The 22,441-nt window shown below is 37.4% G+C and overlaps 1 protein-coding gene across 17 annotated transcripts in view; it reads left to right on the forward strand.

Annotated features, from left to right (window-relative positions):
- LOC137251883 (uro-adherence factor A-like) overlaps positions 1 to 22,441 on the forward strand; it is a 323,071-nt gene that overhangs the window by 280,267 nt on the left and 20,363 nt on the right. For 4 of the 17 annotated variants that reach the window (XM_067786834.1, XM_067786835.1, XM_067786818.1 and 1 more), the window contains exons 1-2: positions 9,087 to 9,337; positions 16,283 to 16,689. The exons of 6 other annotated variants lie outside the window; for them this stretch is intronic. In XM_067786834.1, coding sequence (XP_067642935.1) covers positions 16,600 to 16,689 — 90 coding nt within the window. In that variant the 5' untranslated portion in view covers positions 9,087 to 9,337; positions 16,283 to 16,599. Of the gene's footprint in view, positions 1 to 9,086; positions 9,338 to 16,282; positions 16,690 to 22,441 lie in introns of those variants that run through there. 7 more of the 17 variants (XM_067786822.1, XM_067786819.1, XM_067786820.1 and 4 more) reach the window with 7 other exon arrangements.

Below are 22,441 nucleotides of genomic sequence, written 5' to 3' on the forward strand. Positions count from 1 at the left end.
AATAGCAGAAATACGCTCTTAGTGTTAACAAACCACAGCCTAGGGGCGACCCCGCCTAAAATATGTTTTTCTAATGGAAAAACTGTTTTCTAAAGATAATAATGTTGCTTCCCCGCCATTTCACGGTGGCCGCTAGATATTTGACGATTCCAAAATGTTTAGGTTCCACTGCAGTTTCATGTTTCAACACGGTAGTTCGGATGGATTCTTTTCTTCAAACTTTGGATATAAAGAGAAAATGATTTTGTTGGTTTCATTTTAATGTTATGAAAAGTGAAGAAACGAATCGATAACCCCTGTTGATAACATAACACTTCGATGACAAATTAATAAACCGCGAACTCGTCGATAACAACCCGATAACCAACGAATAACACTTCGATGAAAAACTAACTAACCGCGAACTCGTTGACAACAGATCGATACAAATTGATAACAAACCGAAAATACGTCGATAACAAAATAACACCTATATTCAGTCGATAACAAGTCGATAAAATGCCGATAGCTCTTAACAGATAACTCCTTGATAAAAAATCGCTAACACATAAAAAAAATCATTCACAAAGAAACAATAAGTTCCATAACGAACCGATAACAGGTTAATAAATTAACGGTAACTTGTCAATAAATCGTAAATATTGATTTTTGGCGATAAGTTATGGTGATGAGTCAATGAAGTTCTTCGCAAAGATGGACAAAATTATACCGCAATGGCCCCAAAATCATTAACGACATGGTTCCGAAAAAGTCTGAAAGTAATTCCGCAATGATTCCTAAAATGTTCCGAAGTAGATCTGGCCCCTTATTACGTAACTCAATTCGAGTGCTATTCCAAAGTGTTCAATTTGCATAAATTGAATTACATTATGAACCTGAGGTGACCTCGAAACCGAAGACCCTCAACGAATACCGAAGACCTAAATACCGAAAATCGTTTTAAAAGAGCCACGAAATATTCGCAAAATTCGGAAATTTCAATTTGTTTTAATTTAAATTTTGTACGTTTGTGGGCTGAATGGCTTACCAGGCTCCAAACAAGTGCTAAGTTCTGAAAAATTACCCGGTTAAAAAAAGTACCCCATTGTAAAGGGTACTAGGTTCTGGAAAAGTACCCAATTTTGAAACTGTACCCCGTTTTTAAAAAGTACTCGTTACAAAAAAGTTCCCGGTTCAAAAAAAAAAAAAAAGCATCCGGTCCTAAATACGTACCCGGTCCTATATATGTTCGGGCCTAGAAAAGGAGACAGGATCCGAAAAAGTATCCAGCTCTAAAAAAAAAGGATGATCACTAGGTTGCACTAGTGTTGCAGCACTTTCACAGTCGCACGGTGTTGGATAAAGTGGGGCTAAAACCCGTATATTTATTCCCGCAATTCCAAACTACATTCATGGCTTGACCGGTAAAGGATAATTAAGCGTTTCTTAAACTGTGTTTCCCCTATGTACATGTGACTCACTGATATTGTGTATCGGGCCGTTGAAGATGCGTTGTCTCTAGTCCGTGCCTTCGTTGCTTTAGATTCAAGATTTAGGTGTCAATGTAATTTATTTTTTAATTTTTTATACTCAGTTGAGCAGAGCTCACAGAGTATATTAAGTTTGATTGGATAACGGTTGGTTGTACATATATAAAGGAATCGAGATAGATATAGACTTCCATATATCAAAATAATCAGGATCGAAAAAAAATTTGATTGAGCCATGTCCGTCCGTCCGTCCGTCCGTCCGTCCGTCCGTCCGTCCGTCCGTCCGTTAACACGATAACTTGAGTAAATTTTGAGGTATCTTGATGAAATTTGGTATGTAGGTTCCTGAGCACTCATCTCAGATCGCTATTTAAAATGAACGATATCGGACTATAACCACGCCCACTTTTTCGATATCGAAAATTTCGAAAAACCGAAAAAGTGCGATAACTCATTACAAAAGACAGATAAAGCGACGAAACTTGGTAGATGGGTTGACGTTATGACGCAGAATAGAAAATTAGTAAGATTTTGGACAATGGGCGTGGCACCGCCCACTTTTACAAGAAGGTAATTTAAAAGTTTTGCAAGCTGTAATTTGGCAGCCGTTGAAGATATCATGATGAAATTTGGCAGGAACGTTACTACTATTACTCTATATGTGCTAAATAAAAATTAGCAAAATTGGATGAAGAACACGCCCACTTTTTAAAAAAAAATTTTTTTAAATTCAAATTTTAACAAAAAATGTAATATCTTTACTGTATATAAGTAAATTAAGTCAAAATTCAACTCCAGTAATGATATGATGCAACAAAATACAAAAATAAAAGAAAATTTCAAAATGGGCGTGGCTCTGCCCATTTTCATTTAGTTTGTCTAGAATACTTTTATTGCCATAAGTCGAACAAAAATTTACCAATCCTTCTCAAATTTGGTAGGAGCATAGATTCTATGACGGTAACTGTTCTCTGTGAAAATGGGCGAAATCGGTGGAAGCCACGCCCAGTTTTTATACACAGTCCACCGTCTGTCCTTCCGCTCGGCCATTAACACAATAACTTGAGCAAAATCCGATATATCTTTACTAAACTTAGCCCACGTACTTACCTGAGCTCACTTTTTCTATAAAAAATGGGCGAAATCTGACCATAACCACGCCCACTTTATCGATATCGAAAATTACGAAAAATGAAAAAAATGCCATAATTCTATACCAAATACGAAAAAAGTGATGAAACATGGTAACTGGATTGGTTTATTGACGCAAAATATAACTTTGGAAAAAACATTGTAAAATGGGTGTGACACCTACCATATTAAGTAGAAGAAAATGAAAAAGTTCTACAAGGCGAAATCAACAGCCCTTGGAATCTTGGCAGGAATACTGTTAGTGGTATTGCATATATAAATCAATTAGCAGTACCCGACAGATGATTTTCTGGATCACCTGGTCCACATTTTGGTCGATATCGCGAGAACGCCTTCACATATACATCTAAGGGCCACTCGCTTTTAAAACCCTCATTAATACCTTTAATTTGATATCCATATCGTACAAAAACATACCAGAGTCACCCCTGTCCCACCCTAATGGCGATATCTCGAAAAGGCGTCCACCTATAGACCTAATGCCCCCTCCCTCTTAAAATGCTCAGTAACACCTTTCGTTTGATACCCATATCGTACAAACATTCTAGAGTCACCCCTGGCCCACCCTAATGGCGATATCTCGAAAAGGCGTCCACCTATAGACCTAGTGTCCACTCCCTCTTAAAATGCTCAGTAACACCTTTCGTTTGATACCCATATCGTACAAACATTCTAGAGTCACCCCTGGCCCACCCTAATGGCGATATCTCGAAAAGGCGTCCACCTATAGACCTAATGCCCACTCCCCCTTAAAATGCTCAGTAACAGCTTTCGTTTGATACCCATATCGTACAAACATTCTAGAGTCACACCTGGCCCACCCTAATGGCGATATTTCGAAAAGGCGTCCACCTATAGAACTAAGGATTACTCCCTTTTAAAATACTCTTTACCACCTTTCATTTGATACCCATATCGTACAAACACATTCTAGAGTCACCCTGGCCCACCCTAATGGCGATGTCTCGAAAAGGCGTCCACCTATAGACCTAATGCCCACTCCCTCTTAAAATGCTCAGTAACATCTTTCGTTTGATACCCATATCGTACAAACATTCTAGAGTCACCCCTGGCCCACCCTAATGGCGATATCTCGAAAGGGCGTCCACCTATAGACCTAATGCCCACTCCCTCTTAAAATGCTCAGTAACACCTTTCGTTTGATGCACATATCGTACAAACACATTCTAGAGTCACCCCTGGCCCACCCTAATGACGATATCTCGAAAAGGCGTCCACCTATAGACCTAATGCCCACTCCCTCTTAAAATGCTCAGTAACACCTTTCGTTTGATACCCATATCGTACAAACATTCTAGAGTCACCCCTGGCCCACCCTAATGGCGATATCTCGAAAGGGCGTCCACCTATAGACCTAATGCCCACTCCCTCTTAAAATGCTCAGTAACACCTTTCGTTTGATGCACATATCGTACAAACACATTCTAGAGTCACCCCTGGCCCACCCTAATGACGATATCTCGAAAAGGCGTCCACCTATAGACCTAATGCCCACTCCCTCTTAAAATGCTCAGTAACACCTTTCATTTGATTCCCATATCGTACAAACATTCTAGAGTCACCCCTGGCCCACCCTAATGGCGATATCTCGAAAGGGCGTCCACCTATAGACCTAATGCCCACTCCCTCTTAAAATGCTCAGTAACACCTTTCGTTTGATGCACATATCGTACAAACACATTCTAGAGTCACCCCTGGCCGACCCTAATGGCGATATCTCGAAAAGGCGTCCACCTATAGACCTAATGCCCACTCCCTCTTAAAATGCTCAGTAACACCTTTCATTTGATACCCATATCGTACAAACATTCTAGAGTCACCCCTGGCCCACCCTAATGGCGATATCTCGAAAGGGCGTCCACCTATAGACCTAATGCCCACTCCCTCTTAAAATGCTCAGTAACACCTTTCGTTTGATGCACATATCGTACAAACACATTCTAGAGTCACCCCTGGCCCACCCTAATGACGATATCTCGAAAAGGCGTCCACCTATAGACCTAATGCCCACTCCCTCTTAAAATGCTCAGTAACACCTTTCATTTGATTCCCATATCGTACAAACACATTCTAGAGACACCCCTGGTCCACCTTTATGGCGATATCTCGAAACGGCGTCCACCTATAGACCTAGTGTCCACTCCCTCTTAAAATACTCAGTAACACCTTTCGTTTGATACCCATATCGTACAAACATTCTAGAGTCACCCCTGGCCCACCCTAATGGCGATATCTCGAAAAGGCGTCCACCTATAGACCTAATGCCCACTCCCTCTTAAAATGCTCAGTAACACCTTTCATTTGATACCCATATCGTACAAACATTCTAGAGTCACCCCTGGCCCACCCTAATGGCGATATCTCGAAAAGGCGTCCACCTATAGACCTAATGCCCACTCCCTCTTAAAATGCTCAGTAACACCTTTCATTTGATACCCATATCGTACAAACATTCTAGAGTCACCCCTGGCCCACCCTAATGGCGATATCTCGAAAAGGCGTCCACCTATAGACCTAGTGTCCACTCCCTCTTAAAATGCTCAGTAACACCTTTCGTTTGATACCCATATCGTACAAACATTCTAGAGTCACCCCTGGCCCACCCTAATGGCGATATTTCGAAAAGGCGTCCACCTATAGAACTAAGGATTACTTCCTTTTAAAATACTCTTTACCACCTTTCATTTGATACCCATATCGTACAAACACATTCTAGAGTCACCCTGGCCCACCCTAATGGCGATATCTCGAAAAGGCGTCCACCTATAGACCTAATGCCCACTCCCTCTTAAAATGCTCAGTAAAACCTTTCAGTTGATACCCATATCGTACAAACATTCTAGAGTCACCCCTGGCCCACCCTAATGGCGATATCTCGAAAAGGCGTCCACCTATAGACCTAGTGTCCACTCCCTCTTAAAATGCTCAGTAACACCTTTCGTTTGATACCCATATCGTACAAACATTCTAGAGTCACCCCTGGCCCACCCTAATGGCGATATCTCGAAAAGGCGTCCACCTATAGACCTAATGCCCACTCCCCCTTAAAATGCTCAGTAACAGCTTTCGTTTGATACCCATATCGTACAAACATTCTAGAGTCACACCTGGCCCACCCTAATGGCGATATTTCGAAAAGGCGTCCACCTATAGAACTAAGGATTACTCCCTTTTAAAATACTCTTTACCACCTTTCATTTGATACCCATATCGTACAAACACATTCTAGAGTCACCCTGGCCCACCCTAATGGCGATATCTCGAAAAGGCGTCCACCTATAGACCTAATGCCCACTCCCTCTTAAAATGCTCAGTAACACCTTTCGTTTGATACCCATATCGTACAAACATTCTAGAGTCACCCCTGGCCCACCCTAATGGCGATATCTCGAAAAGGCGTCCACCTATAGACCTAATGCCCACTCCCTCTTAAAATGCTCAGTAACACCTTTCGTTTGATACCCATATCGTACAAACATTCTAGAGTCACCCCTGGCCCACCCTAATGGCGATATCTCGAAAGGGCGTCCACCTATAGACCTAATGCCCACTCCCTCTTAAAATGCTCAGTAACACCTTTCGTTTGATACCCATACCGTACAAACATTCTAGAGTCACCCCTGGCCCACCCTAATGGCGATATCTCGAAAAGGCGTCCACCTATAGACCTAATGCCCACTCCCTCTTAAAATGCTCAGTAACACCTTTCATTTGATTCCCATATCGTACAAACACATTCTAGAGACACCCCTGGTCCACCTTTATGGCGATATCTCGAAACGGCGTCCACCTATGGAACTAAGGATCACTCCTTTTCAAAATACTCATTAACAGCTTTGATTTGATACCCATATCGTACAAACACATTATAGAATCACCCCTGGTCCACCTTAATGGGGACATCTCGAAAAGGCGTCCACCGATAGACCTAAGGCCCACTCCCTCTTAAATGCTCAGTAACACCTTTCATTTGATACCCATATCGTACAAACAAATTCTAGAGTCAGCCCTGGTCTACCTTTATGGCGATATCCCTAAATGGCGTTCATCCATAGAACTATGGCCTACTCTCTCTTAAAATACTCTTTAATACCTTTCATTTGATACACATGTTATACAACCACATTCCAGGGTTACCCCAGATTGATTTTCCTTATTTTGTCTCCATAGTTCTCAACTGAGTATGTTATGTTCGGTTACACCCGAACTTAGCCTTCCTTACTTGTTTAATTTTAATTTTTTTATTATATATTTTTTCTCCCTCAATAGTTTGCGAGTATGTAACCCATCAGATGCCGTTAGTTGCCTGGCTGATGAGGCCGTTTCTCCACTCCGGCTCAGACAATTACTACATTACGTCGTTATTGTTATGGTTGGATAGATCTTGTCTGCAATCAGTACATCAGCTACTATTTAATTTTTTCTTCCACAGTTAGTACGGTTGGAGAGGCCGTGTCTCCAATCTGTACATCCGCATTTACTATTTTATTTGTTTTGCATATTCCGCGGTTCAAACGGCCGTGTTCCAGTCGGCGTCTTGTACTCTTGATGTTGATGGTCGGCGCTGCCGCGTCACAGCCTTTCCAGCGATAGTGTAATCTTACCCACAATTATCGCATATATTATTTTTCCTTGGGTTTGGATGAGATACCCCTTTATGTATCCATGTCCGATTAGGTGTTAGGTAAGGCAGAAGAGATCCACTCCACCGTGCTTTCGAGACAGCCAGGGTCTCACACGAGAATGCACCGGTATGTCCATCGACCCTTTATCGAATTATTATGTATGTGTGTATGGCTTCAATTGCTGTCGAAAGTACTCAACCGATCTCTATGAAGTTTTTAGGGCAGCTTAATTCATTCATTCATTGAAGGTATTGAAAAGTTGCATGTGCCACGACTCTAGAAAAAATTGTATTACAATTTCTTATAACTACGAACCTAATTTGGATATTTGGATCGGATTAGGGATAGTTTTAATGTTTCTCATAATAACTACTGCACATAAAAAAATTAAAACTAAATACAATCACAATTTAAAACTTGCATTTTAAAAATAAATCAAATAAAGTAATTAAATCTAATAACATCTTATTAACTCTAATATAAAGATCAAGATCATGAGGTGATGGTAAATTAGTTGTGGCATTTCACACTAACATCTTAATTAAAATGCTGTCAACAATGTAACAAAAAACTTTATGAAATATGCAACTCACTGTCAACTCAAAGACAAGCTTACGATATTAACGTATTTATCACTTATTAAATATTCTTTTGCCACATAAATTGTTAATTGCCAGCTCATTCACACAAATCTGAATAAAACAAATATTTCCCACAATACAGAAAAAAATTTCAAATATGAAATTAAGTAATTGTTTACAAAAGCAAAAGAAGTAAGTGTAAAAGTAGCGCGTGAAACATAGTAAAAATTATTATTATTATGATTTTCTTTTTGCACTTTTTAAAAAGCAATTAACAAAATTACCGCAATAATATGTTTAAGAACCCTGCAAAAAATGCGATTAGGCTAGGAAGAGTCCGGGAAGAGTTGCAAAGGAGTATGCGACTAATGCCAGTTTTGATCTCTTTGTATGCGTTGAACTGTTCCCTTTTGTTTGAGCCTGCCCTGTGAGGAGACTAATTGTTCCTATTTATACGCGAACAGGACCAATATGACCAATCCCCTTTGTACCCATATGGGAACGTATGAAGACTAGTGTCTTTTCTCATCAGTGTTCGTTTTCGTATGGTACGAGGTTATGTACATTTGAAACGATAATGAAACATATGGTCCAAATAATTTAGGTTCGGTATAGGGCTCCGCATTATTCTTAAATAATGCGAATCAATAACCTATAATCTTTTTTTATTTAATTCACTTCGTTAAAATAGGCTGCATAGATTTCAACCTGACTAATTCCAACTGTACCCAAAAGGGACAAGAAGGGATCAATTATGCCCGATGTAGACAAAGGAGATCAATCGTATACCGCTCTCTTTAGGGATTTGCCGCACTATTTTTTGCAGGGAAGAAGCTGGTTTTTGTTTTTTTGTGTTTTTCTTTTTTTGTTGGTTTACGCTTGTGGCCAACGCAATTCACCGCTTTGCCACCCAGTTCCGCTCGATTCAGTTATGCTCTCAGGCGATAAATATATTTACTATTTCGGGAAAGAAACTATAAACACATTAGCATAGATACATATGTATACATATTATCTGTATATATGTTGCTATTTATATATATATAAACAGCTACCGATATAACTTTTCAGCTACCGCAAAGCCTTTTGAACGCTTGCACTCGCTTTTTATTTGTGTTTCTTTTCACATATATGCGTTTGAGATACTCGCTCTGCTTTCGCTTAACAATTTGGCAGCGGTTTTCTGTTAGCTCCACTATTTCCACTTGCTTTTAAATATTTTAGTTGTCGAGCGAGAGTGATCGTGAACGTAGGGTGGTTACATTGGAGCCTAAATCGTGTGCCGCTAAGCGCGTGGCGTTGCATAGAAAAATTAAAATTTAAAATTAATAGATCGAGACCTTATTGTACACATTGTGGTTTTTTGTATTTCGAAACATTTTTTGATTCACTGCGTTCTATAGAAAGCTTTTGAAAATAGTGCAAATATAATTATTTTTTTTCTAGAAAAGTTCAACGCCTTTTCGGTTTGCTTAACAATATTTTGATGGTATCTTTTAAGTGTTGTGCTTATGTCGCTTTGTTGTGTTTTTTATTGTTGTTTGATTATATCTTGCATTAAGTGTTTTCTATTGTTGTTACTCATTAATTAGTTGTTGTTTTTAAGTGGGTTTTATAATATTTTGCGTATATGTTTTTTGTGAAAAGCACTTGTTGCGTGATTTTTTAGAAAAACTGTTCCTTTAGTTCAGCAAGAAACAAATATTATATTTACATAAAATATTATATTTTATAAAGTGGCTTTTCCTTCGGAACATTTTTGTTTTACATAATCCTCTATACTGAAATAAAATCACGAAAAGAAGCAAAAAAAAGAAAATAAAAAACAACAAAAATTTTGGAAATTTTAGTTCGAATAGGGGCAGCCTATTTTTTAATAGTTTTTTTCGACGCAAAAAGTTTCTTTTAACATATTTTTTCAAAACAAAAAAGTTAGTCTAGATCCACACCATTTCCCGTTGTAAATGAGAAAGCGTCAGATGTAAATGCGAAAGCGTCATATGGAAATGAGATTTGTCAATTGTAAATGCGAAAGCGTCATATGGAAATGAGGATAGTGAAGTGTAAATGCGAAAGCGTCACTACGATATGAGAATAGTCAATTGTAAATAAGAAAGAGTCAAATGAAATTTCGAAAGCGTCAATTGTAATTGAGAATAGTCCGTTTTAAAAGACAATAGTCAATTGTAAATGCGAAATCGTAAATTAGAAATCGCCAATTGAGAACTCGAAAGGTCAATTGTAATTGAGCATTGTCAGTTGTAAATGCGAATAGATAATTGTAAATGCGAAAGCGTCATATGAAAATGGGTTTAGTCAAATAAGAAAGCGTCTTATGGAAATGAGAATAGTTACTTGTAAATGAGCAGGCATCAAATGAAAATTCTTTCTCATTTACAACTGGAACAACAATGATATTTAAACCGTTGTGTAATCTTAGACTTTTAATGCGAACACGAAGAAATGCGGGAGCGCTTTCTGCCGACAATACGTAATGCATTCCTCGGTCGACAAATCCAGATGGCAGGCCAACAAACGCGGACATAAGCATAAACACATGGCGCCTCCTATTATCATCGCCGCCAAAGGAGATGAAAAAGCCATCTAAAGCAGTAGGCTCAAACGGGATTGCTATGCCGATGCTTAAAACCTTGGACAGGAGAAATTAAAATACCTGGCGCTGTCTATGTCCATTTTCGGTGGAGGGTGTTGCTGCTACTAAAGCCTGGTAAACGAGCTAACATGGGAGATTTATAACGTCCTAACCCAATGTAGCCAAGACACTTGAAGCCACCTTGCTTCCCTTATTTTACCGCAAACCTACGACTTGCCAATCATCACTATGTCTTTCGATAGTTGCATAGATTCACCATTGCGTTAAACGCCATCAACACACAAATAAGTTGCGGACTAAACCAAGAGCCCCAACATAGAACAGCCCTCGTGGCGCTAGCCTTATCAAAAGATTTTGAAACAGTCAATTAAAGCACGTTACTGCAAGACTTGGAAGGGTGTAGTCTTCTTCTTGTGTGGTGAGCAATCGGTGCAGCTCAGGAATGTAACATCAAAACTTAAAAAAGTTAAACAAAGGCTGCAACGACTATCTCCCAAGCATTTCCAGAGTTTTCACCTCGCGAAATTTGGCACTTTTACCGAACAAATCCTCTGCGACTTTATTTACAACGTGGAAGCTGCAAATGTTGGCAATATTAGATATCCACGTCGATGGCATTACGCTACCGACTATCCAACACTCAAAAATACTGGGCATGACGTTCGACCAGGGCCTACATTATGGCGAGTAAGGAGCCGCAATTGTACCTGAAGTTTACAGCCTTAACAAAATCCTTAAGTACCTCACTGGCAGCACTTGGGACAAAGACAAAGAAACGTTCATAGCCACTTATAATGGAAGTGTCCAGCCGCATGTATGGTACGGGTCTCCGATATTGTCGCCGAGCCTAAATTTCTCCGGAATATCATATACACAGGCGAAAATACTCGTCATAAAAAAAGAAATGAAAACAAACAGTCTCCGTTGAATGCCCAGAAGCCTTAGCATCCCAACGGACATCTGCTTGCAGAGGATCCGCCTCCCAGGAACTTAAGGAATAATCTCCGTGAGCACCATAAAGAAATTCGGCACTCAAGAATTCAGCAGTATGAAGAAAAGAAATACAAACCAAATACCATACACTCGCAGTTGAGGAAAGCAACCTCCACATGGAGAGGCGCGTCAGTCTAGCTCAACTTCGATCTGGATACTGTAATAGGTTAAACTCTTACTTATTCAGAGTCAAACCCGAGAAACCATATGTGTGTCTCGCTTGTAACGTATCCCCACATTATATCAACCATCTTTTCTCTTTCGTCCAACCCTGTTGAAACTGCAAGTTTCCTCGGACAATTTCTGAGTGTCACACCTATTGGATGGGTAGAAGCACTGCTACAACAACAACAACATAAACCACGATGTCCCTTAAGTTTCCATCATGAGGCAACTCTTTGATCCCTAATATATGCAAGAACATACCTTTCTAAGTGTAGGCAGATATGGTTTTATAACCAATAAAAATTACTACAAAACTCGTTAGTTTTCTGATAACCAAAAGTTTGATTTTCAATCAATTTTAACAGGAAATATCCTACAAAAAGGTTCAACAATTGCGACGGAAGTTGTTTAGTACTTAAAACCCGAGTCAGAAAATTCAGGAGTCGTATCGTTTCGTTTCGTATCGGTTTAGTGAAATATGTGAACTATGTACAGCGTGTATCCACTAGATCTATAATAGCTATATTATTATTATTTTTTTAATAGTTTGATTACCTCATTTTTATCGCTTGAGTGAATATAGTTTTCGATCCGTTATCGTAAGTGAAGATAGGGCCCCAGTACAAAAGTTAAATTTTTTTCAGATAATTTTTTATTTTTTTCAAAATATTAAAATAATATTTGTCTGAATATTTTGAATGTCCCTATTGCTCCCAAAACTTCATTAAATAAATGCCGGTTTTTTGTAAGGCCCGGTTTTTCAGTACAAGTTCAACTCAGTTGGTCAGTTAAGCTACGTTTAAACTTATTCTGCAGGTTTTCAGTCTACTGTAACTGAAGTTTAAGCTTAGCTTAAGCGGTCGTTCTGGCAGGGTTAAACGTTACTTAATCTATCAGTTATTGGTGTTCGTTCGAAATGGTGTCGAATATACCCAACAAGCATTTGGGCTTCAGTACCATTAGAGCTCATGTTGATAACTAGGCATACTTCTAAAATCTTAAGAGTTTTTTCGAAACAGTGGCTCAGCTCGAGAATCATAGCGTACTCAGCAAAAGAGGGAATTTTTTATAAAGCAAACAATGATATTACTTAAGTTGAAAAAATTTAATTCCCAACATGTGGTTCTCTAACTGGACTCGAATGTAAGATTCCATACTACAGTCTTTTCACGAAAGTAAAATAAAATATATATAATTTATTTTTGATTAAATACGCTTCATTACTGCTATCAACCAGGTGTTTGTTTCTCACAATAAACAGCTGTTGGATTTGGTGCTACCACCTTGGAGATTTTTTTTTTCAACTCCACCTCAACTCGAAATCCAATGTAACCTCAACTGACGAAACGGGTTGAATATTCATTTGAGAACTGTACATTTCTCAAAATCTCTCAAAGGTTGGATAATAGTTTGATAATGGTAATAACATTGGAGATCAACTCGAGAACTCTAACTCTTACAAAATTTATCAAAGGTTGAATAGTGATTGGATAATGAAGTTGGATATCAACTCGAGAACTATCTGGTTTAAGAATAATTAAATAATGATATTGGATATCACCTCCGGAACTAGATATGTATATATTTCGCTGGAGAAATTTTTTTCCATGTTTGTTGGGGAAACGAATTTCAGCTGTTGACGTATCTTCAAATTTTCTAGATAATAAAAAGCCAATGTTGCCGCACAAAAAAGCCTATCCCAAAGGCGGCCTTAAAAAGTGACCAAACTGCTCAGTAGTTTAACTGGAGTTTAAATTTGACTAGAGTTTAGGCAAACTTAGTTTAAGCTTAGCTTAACCAAGTACTAGCAAACCGGGCCTACACTGAAAGAAAAAGACTGGTAAAATCAACCGAAATATGGGTCAATTCAACAGAAATTTCTGTTAGTTTTTATCCATCGCACCTAGATGTTGAATCCACTGCGCACAAATCGTTGATTCGTAATTGACCGTTTTAGTAGTCAAATGAACAAAACAAGTTGTTGCGACAGCTTTGTACGAAAGTACCTATGTTGCCATATACATAAATAAATAAATAAATGTAAGGCGCGATAACCTCCGCAGAGATCTAAGGCCGAGCTTCTCTTCCAATTTACGTCGTGCTTTGCTTTTCCCTACAAATTGGCCGGACGGGACCTACATGTTTTATGCCGACTCCGAACGGCATCTGCAAGGCAGATGAGTTTTCACTGAGAGCTTTTCATGGCAGAAATACACTCGGAGCGCTTGCCAAACACTGCCGAGGGGCGACCCTGCTTAGAAAAATTTTCTTCTAATTGAAAAACCTTATTTCTAAAATTTTGATGTTGCTTTGTCCGGGGTGGGCACCCAGGGCATACGGTGTGGCAGGCGGAGCACGCTACCATCACACCACGGTGGCACTTACTAACCGAACGTCAATTGGGCTTACATCAAATATCAATATAACACATTAAACATTATACACTTTATTATTTTGTTTTATTAAACGCACTTTCGCCAAATTTTATATTTTATAATTTATTTAATTTTTAGTTTTGAACTTCGCTTTGCAAATAGAAATTAAAATAGTAGTCACAAAACTGATTCTCAATTCTTTCAGTTGCAGCTCAGCTCATTCTCAATTTCTTCTCTGCCATGTAGTTTCCACACTTGATTGTTTCGAACAAAACTAGTAGTATAAATGTTTGACATAATATTTTAAATAGAGAACTTGTAAGTTATAGAAAAGTAAAGAATCAAATCGCTAGAAGGTAATTCACCACTGGAGTAACTTTACATGTAATTCGGCAAGTTTAATTTTCGTAACACTTTAAGTTGAAACGATTCCAAAACAACTCAAACTTTTATTTTGTCGGAAACATCAACATTAAAAAAGGATGTTTTTTTTTTATTATCTTATTAGATTCGTTCGCGTGAGTGAAAATTCATAAAAACTTGAACAAAATGTTACTAACTTTGGAAAAATCCTGTTCGTTCAAGCAAAACTTTTGCAACAAGAGGGCGCAATTTTGCATTTCGCTTGGACGAGAAGTTGCAAAATTGTACCCGATAAATAGGTGTCCCGGTATTTCATAATTTTTTGCACAGTAAATTCAAAGAAGGATTTTTCTTTTTGTATTGATAACTGAAAAACTAGTTTTTTATTGTTTTCCCATTTTGTGTGTTTTTTCGATTTGATGGTTTTCTTATTTTGGTGTTTTTTTTTTTTTAACAAGTGGCAACATCGTCATAAGTACAAAGTAGAGAGCGCAGTGAGCGTAAACTTCTCTTCGAAAATTGCTCATGTATTGACAGTTGATCGCCGTTGAAATGACCTCTAAGATCATTTGTGTTAACAGAAAAATCAGTTAGATTGACCAGGAATCTGTCAATTTTACAGAATTTTGTTAACTGAAGAGCGACAATTTCTCTTCTGTTGAAATGACTTAACTAATTTGTTCGTTTGACAAAGAACTCGGTCGAATTAACCATAATTCGATCAATTTCACGGAATCTCCATTAAGTCAAGAACAACAGAACCGATTTGTTGATTTTACTAGCACCATTTCGTTCAGTGTAAATATATTTTTTCATATTATCCCAATTGGGCCCAAAAATTTTCGTCAATCATTTTTTGCTTTGTATGATTTAATCGGGGATTGCCCGTATTGCTTTTTTTAAATGTATTAAAAAATTTTTTTGAAGCAATTTTTAATTTTATAATTAATTTAATAATTTGGGAAAAATTTAAACAACGTGACATCAGGACGGACAAGGCGACAGCTGTTTCGATTATACCTTGTAAATCACTTCAAAGCCTTTTCTCCCGGGAGTGGGAGTCGAACCCGCACTCCTACGATAGTTGAAATGGTTACAAACGCATTAAGCTACGTCATGCCTTAGTTGTTGTAAAGGTTTTCCCAATTGCCTTCTTTTGCATATTTTAATCTTTTACACATTTTTTGCTTTGTTTTGAAATATGTAGTTAAATTTTTTTTTCAATAGTATTTAAATTTATTTTGACTTAATATTTTGAAATTTTGAAAGCCCTAATTGATTCGAAAAATTTCCGGTGTTTTTTCGAAATACTTTATTTTTTAAATACTTAAATTTAATTTAACTAAATATTTGAAGCTCACTACTTATTCCAAAAACTCGTACAAGAATTTCCAGATTCTTTCCCTTAATATTTTATAATTTCGTTTTTTTTTTTTTTCAAAAATATTAAAATTTATTTTGACTTAGTTTATAACGTTTTTGCCTTAGAATTTTACTCTTATTATTCGTTGAAATTTTAATTAATTACATTTGACTCATTTTATTTTAATTAAATATTTCTTCCATTAAATCACTCTGCGCTTCTATATTTTATCTTATATGTATGGATGGATGATGGCTAATAGTCCCCTCACTTCCCCTATACATTGTGCATTTGTTTGTTTTGGCAAAATGCCTGCCACACTTAGCCGCCTGGGCGTATACTGAACGCACAAAACTGAGTAACGTTTCGCAATTTGGTTTTTTGTTTTTTCAAATATTTTTCCGGCCACTATGCATTTATTATTTATATTTAAATTGGTCATTTTATGACAGCAGCTATGACTGTATCAAAGCTATAATATAATTCTATGTATGTATATAAAAATAAAAATTAAATAAACAAGATACTAAAAAAATGTTCTACATTTTACTCCTCTTACAGTATTTGACAAAATATTTGTAAAATATTTCAAAATAAATGCCTGCACGTATGCATTTCGATTATTAAACAATTGTCACCTTCAACGCTTCACCTCCACCACTCCCGACACGTCGAACGTATGTCTTCGACCTGTTGAAACGAAATAAAAAAAAAAACAAATTTATTTAACGCTCAATATTCTTACATTTTGTATCAAAACAAAAGTACTACACACAAATAGGAACCATTTTGCAAAAAATTTAAATACTAAAAGCATACATATAGTACATATTAATGTACTATATAGTATATGTATATATTTGGTATGACATTAAAAAATGCCGGTGCTACGTCAATTCTCACAAAACAATCCGCAAAAGCGCAGCAACGAGGAATTCATTTTTATACGTTGTGGTAAAAATAAAAATGTACGTTTGTTTGTTGTTTTTATTTTTTTGTTTAATGTTAAGTTATTGTAATAGATTTGTTTATAAATATACATAATTGAAAACATGTGTAGCTGTTTGTAGTTGTGTATAATTATAATAAAATTTATATATTGTATGGAACCCTGTAGGAAATTCTAACACTAATATCACTAACTTTAAAAGCAGTTATGCAGTTAAATTTTATTTAATACTATACTAAGCCGTTATATTTGAATTTCGAGTTCCATCAGAAAAACAATATACTAACTGAATAATTTTCTTCCGATCAGTCTCGTCATAAGTAGAGATTAAGTTGCTTTAAGCTATTTGTCTAAGCTTTGTTGATTCGACGGGCGAATAGTTTTTGTTATTATATTAATTGTTATTTAAGTGGGCTGTATATTACTTTATTTAGAGAGAGGTCGGTATGCGCCTGTTACACTTTGTATGTATTCAATGGGGGCGAGCACTGGGGGCTGCGTGTTGAGCCACCTTGTTTTGCTTTGAAAAACCCCCGCTTTGGGATACAAAATTTAAACTATGTCTATAGAATATTTCACTAACCAGTTGAGCATTACAAACACACTCAATGGCTAATGAAACAAACGAACGAAAAATGTTCATAGTTTAAGTCACTTAAACACTTTTCTAATCTTCTAGGTTATACCAACGTTTCGCTAAATTTCCTTGGTATCCTCAGGGGCGCAATCGAACTATTAAATACCATGTTAGATAATGTTTACCTAAAAGTTCGTCTGGTGTATCGTGTAGATTCTTAACTTCCCATTTTTTCATTAAAACCCAAGTCTATGGCCAACGAAAGAACTCAGCTGCAATTATCTAAGGAACAAAGTAAAAACAATCAAAGTCTAGTTTTAAATATTTTAGGAGAGCACTTTGAAACTTGCTTTTTCGTTGCAGCGCAAGCCATTAAATCGAGCCCTAACAAAAATTAAAAAAAAAATTACAAGGGAGGTATTTCAAATGCCACGACATAGTTCCAAGGAAAAAAGTAGACATTATTATGTTACTATACAAGAGCAGAGATATTCCCATTTTTTTCTAGGAATTTCGTGTTTAGGATAGGTGGGGTGGCACCTTGAAAACCTTCTATTATTTTTTTTCCCATGCAGATTTTATTGCATTTCCTACAGGGTAATGGCCGGCATGTATGTATGGCTGTGTATTATTACGTTTGTGTGTGTTTGACAGCTATTTGCAATCTTCGTCAGCTTCTTTTTGTGATTAGTTAAATAATTTCAATTTGGTTGATTTTACCTCACAGAGGATGTGTGCTCAGCATACAAATAAGCGCGATATTTTATTTTTTGTTCTTTAATGTTTTTTTAGTTTTTTGTGCTGAGAGTAGTTTTTTTTATCAAACGACATACATATATAATGGGCTGCTCAACCCGTAACACTTACAGCAATTTTGTTTTTGTTATGCCCTGAAGAATAGACACATAATTCACACTTTGAATATAATAAAAATTTCCTATGGGAGATATGCCCTCACATATAAATTGGATTCACATGAAAGTGCAAAAAAACACTTCCATATGAAGCCAAGACACTTCGGTATGATATTCAAATTTACACTAACAAATTGACACCAAACATTTTTTCAAAAATATTGTAGCACTGCGAAAATATTGAATTCAAAATTTATTCATTAAGGGGACCATCAAAATTCTTTAAACATTTTGAAATATTTTTTTTTTTAAGTTTTGTGATTTGCACTTCAATATGAATATTTTTTAGCAGCCCTGCATACATGCAAATTAACAAATGTGAAATTTTGTGAAACTTCATTTTTAAATAAACTTAAATTTTAAATAACTATTTATCGCCGCAGTAAATAGGTATTCGTTTAGTCAATGGGAAGCGAGGTAATACTAGGTTTTTACAACTATGTTTTAACTGTGTTTCTTCAAAAATTTGCTTTGCTTGCGCTTAGCCGTTAAACGGTTTTGGCTTCCAACAAGTCGCGCCAGTCGACTCTTCGTTGAGCTAACTGGCGCATGGAATATAAATCCTATTCGACCTGGTCCTTCGAGCGGAATGGGGCCGTCGAGTTCCTATAAGAAAACCTTATTGCCCGAAGCATCACCTTTTATTCGTATAATAAAGGCCCTTCCTTTTTGGCAGCTTAATTTTTCCGAGTTACACAACTTTTACGAAGTTGGTATGGATTTTGCCTTTACAATATATGTATAAGTACCTGGGCGACCGAGCAACGTTTCGTTGTGCTGGCAACGTTTTTTTTTTTAATTTCGAATAGGTGGCAACCTTAAATGGAAACCCTACTCAAAAATGTCCCTATTGTAATGCGGAGTGAAATACCTTTCGTTTGATACCCATATCGGCATATCTCATGCAATTTTTTTTTAATTTCGAATAGGTGGCAACCCTAAATGGCAACCCTTCTCAAAAATGTCCCTCTTGTAATGCGTAGAGAAATACCTTTCGTTTGATACCCATATCGGCATATCTCATGCAATTTTTTTTATTTCGAATAGGTGGCAACCCTAAATGACAACCCTACTCAAAAATGTCCCTATTGCAATGCGGAGTGAAATACCTTTCGTTTGATACCCATATCGGCATATCTCATGCATTTTTTTTAATTTCGAATAGGTGGAAACCTTGTGAAACATTCTGAGTGGCAACACCTAGGTAGAGAGTCTTAGAAGGTAATACATTATCTCTGTGCCAAATTTCATTTAAATCGGTTGAGCCGTTCCCGAGATCGTTCGGCTATACAAACAAACAAGAATTGCTCGTTTAAAGTTATAAGATAAGATTAAGAAAAAAAAATAGAGGTGTATCGCCAGATCTAAGCTTTGACAATAGTTTATAGACCAGCAGTGACTGAATGTCGATACATTTTTTAACGTTCGATTCAAATGTGCACCAGGGTGAAGGCAACGTATTTCAAGGCATTTTGTGGGGGTCACTTCCCGTGTTCTCGTCCACACCTTCTATATCCATCTCATTTTGCTATTCGCGCTCTTCTCTTTTTTTACAATTAATTCACCGCTTTCTATAATTTAAATTTCTTACCTTTTTTCCGACTAAACATGTCAGATATATTGTGATTTACAGAATTATTCATGGTACGTACAGTATGTAAGACGATACCGACCCTAAGTTGGTATATGTACACTCCCTAAGATTTCGCTTTTTTCCTACATACGCTCATATCAAACCTTAAGATGTTCACACATCAAATCATCATTTATTTGTACTTATTTTTTCCGCTTCGTAACAAGTCACACTAGCTGTCCCTGTTTCGCGATAGCTGACGCCAATTTGAATGGAGCATCAAGGGAGTTCAAGCCTTCCGCTCCCAACTCAGTGGAAGTGCCCCTGCCATTGATTCTAAACTGCGACTTCGATTGAAATACTTTCCTTAAGTGCAGCCAGCGTAGTCTTTGGGCTTTTGTTCGCTGCATTCCCTGCAAAAATTGTTGGATTACGTGTTCCATTTTCTTCATGTTGGAGTACTCTAACAATATTCCTTTGCAATGCGTTTGCGGACCACCATCAGCCGATCATTGCTCGTTTTTAACGACCGTGATCACAACACGATGACGATCGAACAGAGTTGCAAGAAGTAAAATATTGTATACAAATAACTGATAATAAAATTTTACTTTGGCAACTCTGATAAAATGCAACAGCGCACTGGTTTTATGTATACATACTACAGTATAGAGAAATATTAGTTTCTTTATTCACGCAAATGCTAAATAACATAAGAATATTCGTAGTATAAAATATAAAAGTTGTATTGCCCCTCTTCATTTACTTTCATTTTAAATTAAATTCACTCCGATAATCTTTCCGACAACACAATTCCTCTTTAGTACTTTGGCATATGATCCTCTGTGGGTGCTCCATGGAGTACTACAGTGAAAGTACTTTGGAATGTACTCTCACGTATGTACTCTATGGAATACTCACAAACAAAGCGAGAGTGGGATCACCTACTCCTCTCCTAGGACATCGCAATGTTAATTGGAGCACATTTTTTGTATGAATACAGTTTAGATTTGAAGCAAAGGAGTATTCCTTACATTATTTATAGAGTACTCGCGTTTTTTTAATGGTCCACATCTGCGTAAAGCTCATAGCTAATCATAATCACACATCAGATACCTACCTCAGTTTGAACAACCCTAATGATTTTATATAAAAGTAAGATTTTGTTTAACTTTGGGAGTATATTAGTGGTTATGATAAGACCCTTAACTTGGCACTGTACTAAAAGTAAAGTTTAGAGACAGATAAGAAAAAAAAATTAACAAACACAAAGAGATATGAACAACAAATATAAGATAAAAGCGCGTGTGCAAAAACTGCGCAGTTTTGTCGCCTGGGTATCAAAATCAATAACCGCGAAGTAGTTATTTGCGCGATGGCGTGCGTACTGCGCACTTACTAGGGCTGGTATTAAAGCGCAAATGGTCCCTGCCGAAACTGATATTTCCTGATAATGATGCGCTCTCTCTATGAGAGGAAGCACATAGAACCTCATTACAGCATAACTTTAAAGTAGTCTTCGACTAACGAACACGACCTACAGGAAACTTCGAGAAGAATACGTTTTGCTTTCTGAAGGTTTTTGGTCTTGTCTAGCTTGTCGTGAAATGTGTTCACGTCATGCTAAGCAAAATGTGGCTTTTACATAGTCAATGGCCAAGAGAACAAAGGGACATCCCTCTCGCAAATTTTTGGTAAGTCACGCTTAAAAGTATGCTCCACTTCGCACTCGGTTTCTACGGAACAAAAAGTGTGGTTGGGTTTGTGGATTTACCCGGAAGAAATTTTGTCTGTAGTAGCTCAACGGCTGGTCCAGCTCTTCGAGGAATAAACTCACGTCCTTTGTAGCGGTTAAGTAGTCCAGCCTAGTTGGTTGAGAAATTAATTCCTCACAGGCGAAGCAGAGAGTTTGTGCTTACGACTAAACGGTCGAGTACGCAACAGAGTCCCTCTTCCGAACTTTTATAAAGTGGCGCTTAGTTAGTATACTAAACTATAGGGGCACAAAAGAATATAAAGTCAGTGAGCCACTTGAAAAAGACGACAGATAAGCTAACTGCGGGCCTAGAGCAGTGTCAGACGACTCCGACCAAAGTACTACAGGGCTTCAGCTTTCTGACTTAGCTGTGGCTTTGAATGGTTAAGGAGCTGTGTTTTACGAAGACATAACAGGGTGTAGCACTTCTCGCCTTAAAATTAGTATGGTCTTCTTCTTAGGAGACTTTCTGCGGACCGTGAGCAACCAAAGTGCCAGACAGTACTAATATCGGTTTTCTAAATGCAGCCTTGCAATTCTCGGCGCTGCTGCAACTGTTGTCACTAGTTCGTCCCGCGATGTCTATTATGCTACAAGGCGAATTCATTACAGGTGCTGCTATCCCATCAACTGATTGCTTCTTCTTGATAATTTTCCATACAGCGCCTTGTACTGCAACATGTCAGTTAATCGAAATCAATGAAAATTTTCTTTTGACTTGACATTCTTCCGCGCGGCGAATTGGTTGAATTCGCTTTGCCACCACCTAGTATAGATTTGCCTTGATTACGCTATTGAGCTGTCAACGCATAACAGTCGCTTAACTGTTGTTGCTCATGAGTAGAAGTTCTGTATCTGCCACTTTTTGCAGCTATCTAGTTGTTGCTTAACTATTGCTGCTCATCAGCTCTCATGGATTCTCCGCACCATACCACCGCCCAACTCCGTTTG

This window comes from Eurosta solidaginis, chromosome 5 (assembly GCF_040869045.1).
Source record: "Eurosta solidaginis isolate ZX-2024a chromosome 5, ASM4086904v1, whole genome shotgun sequence".
NCBI classification, from domain to species: domain Eukaryota; kingdom Metazoa; phylum Arthropoda; class Insecta; order Diptera; family Tephritidae; genus Eurosta; species Eurosta solidaginis.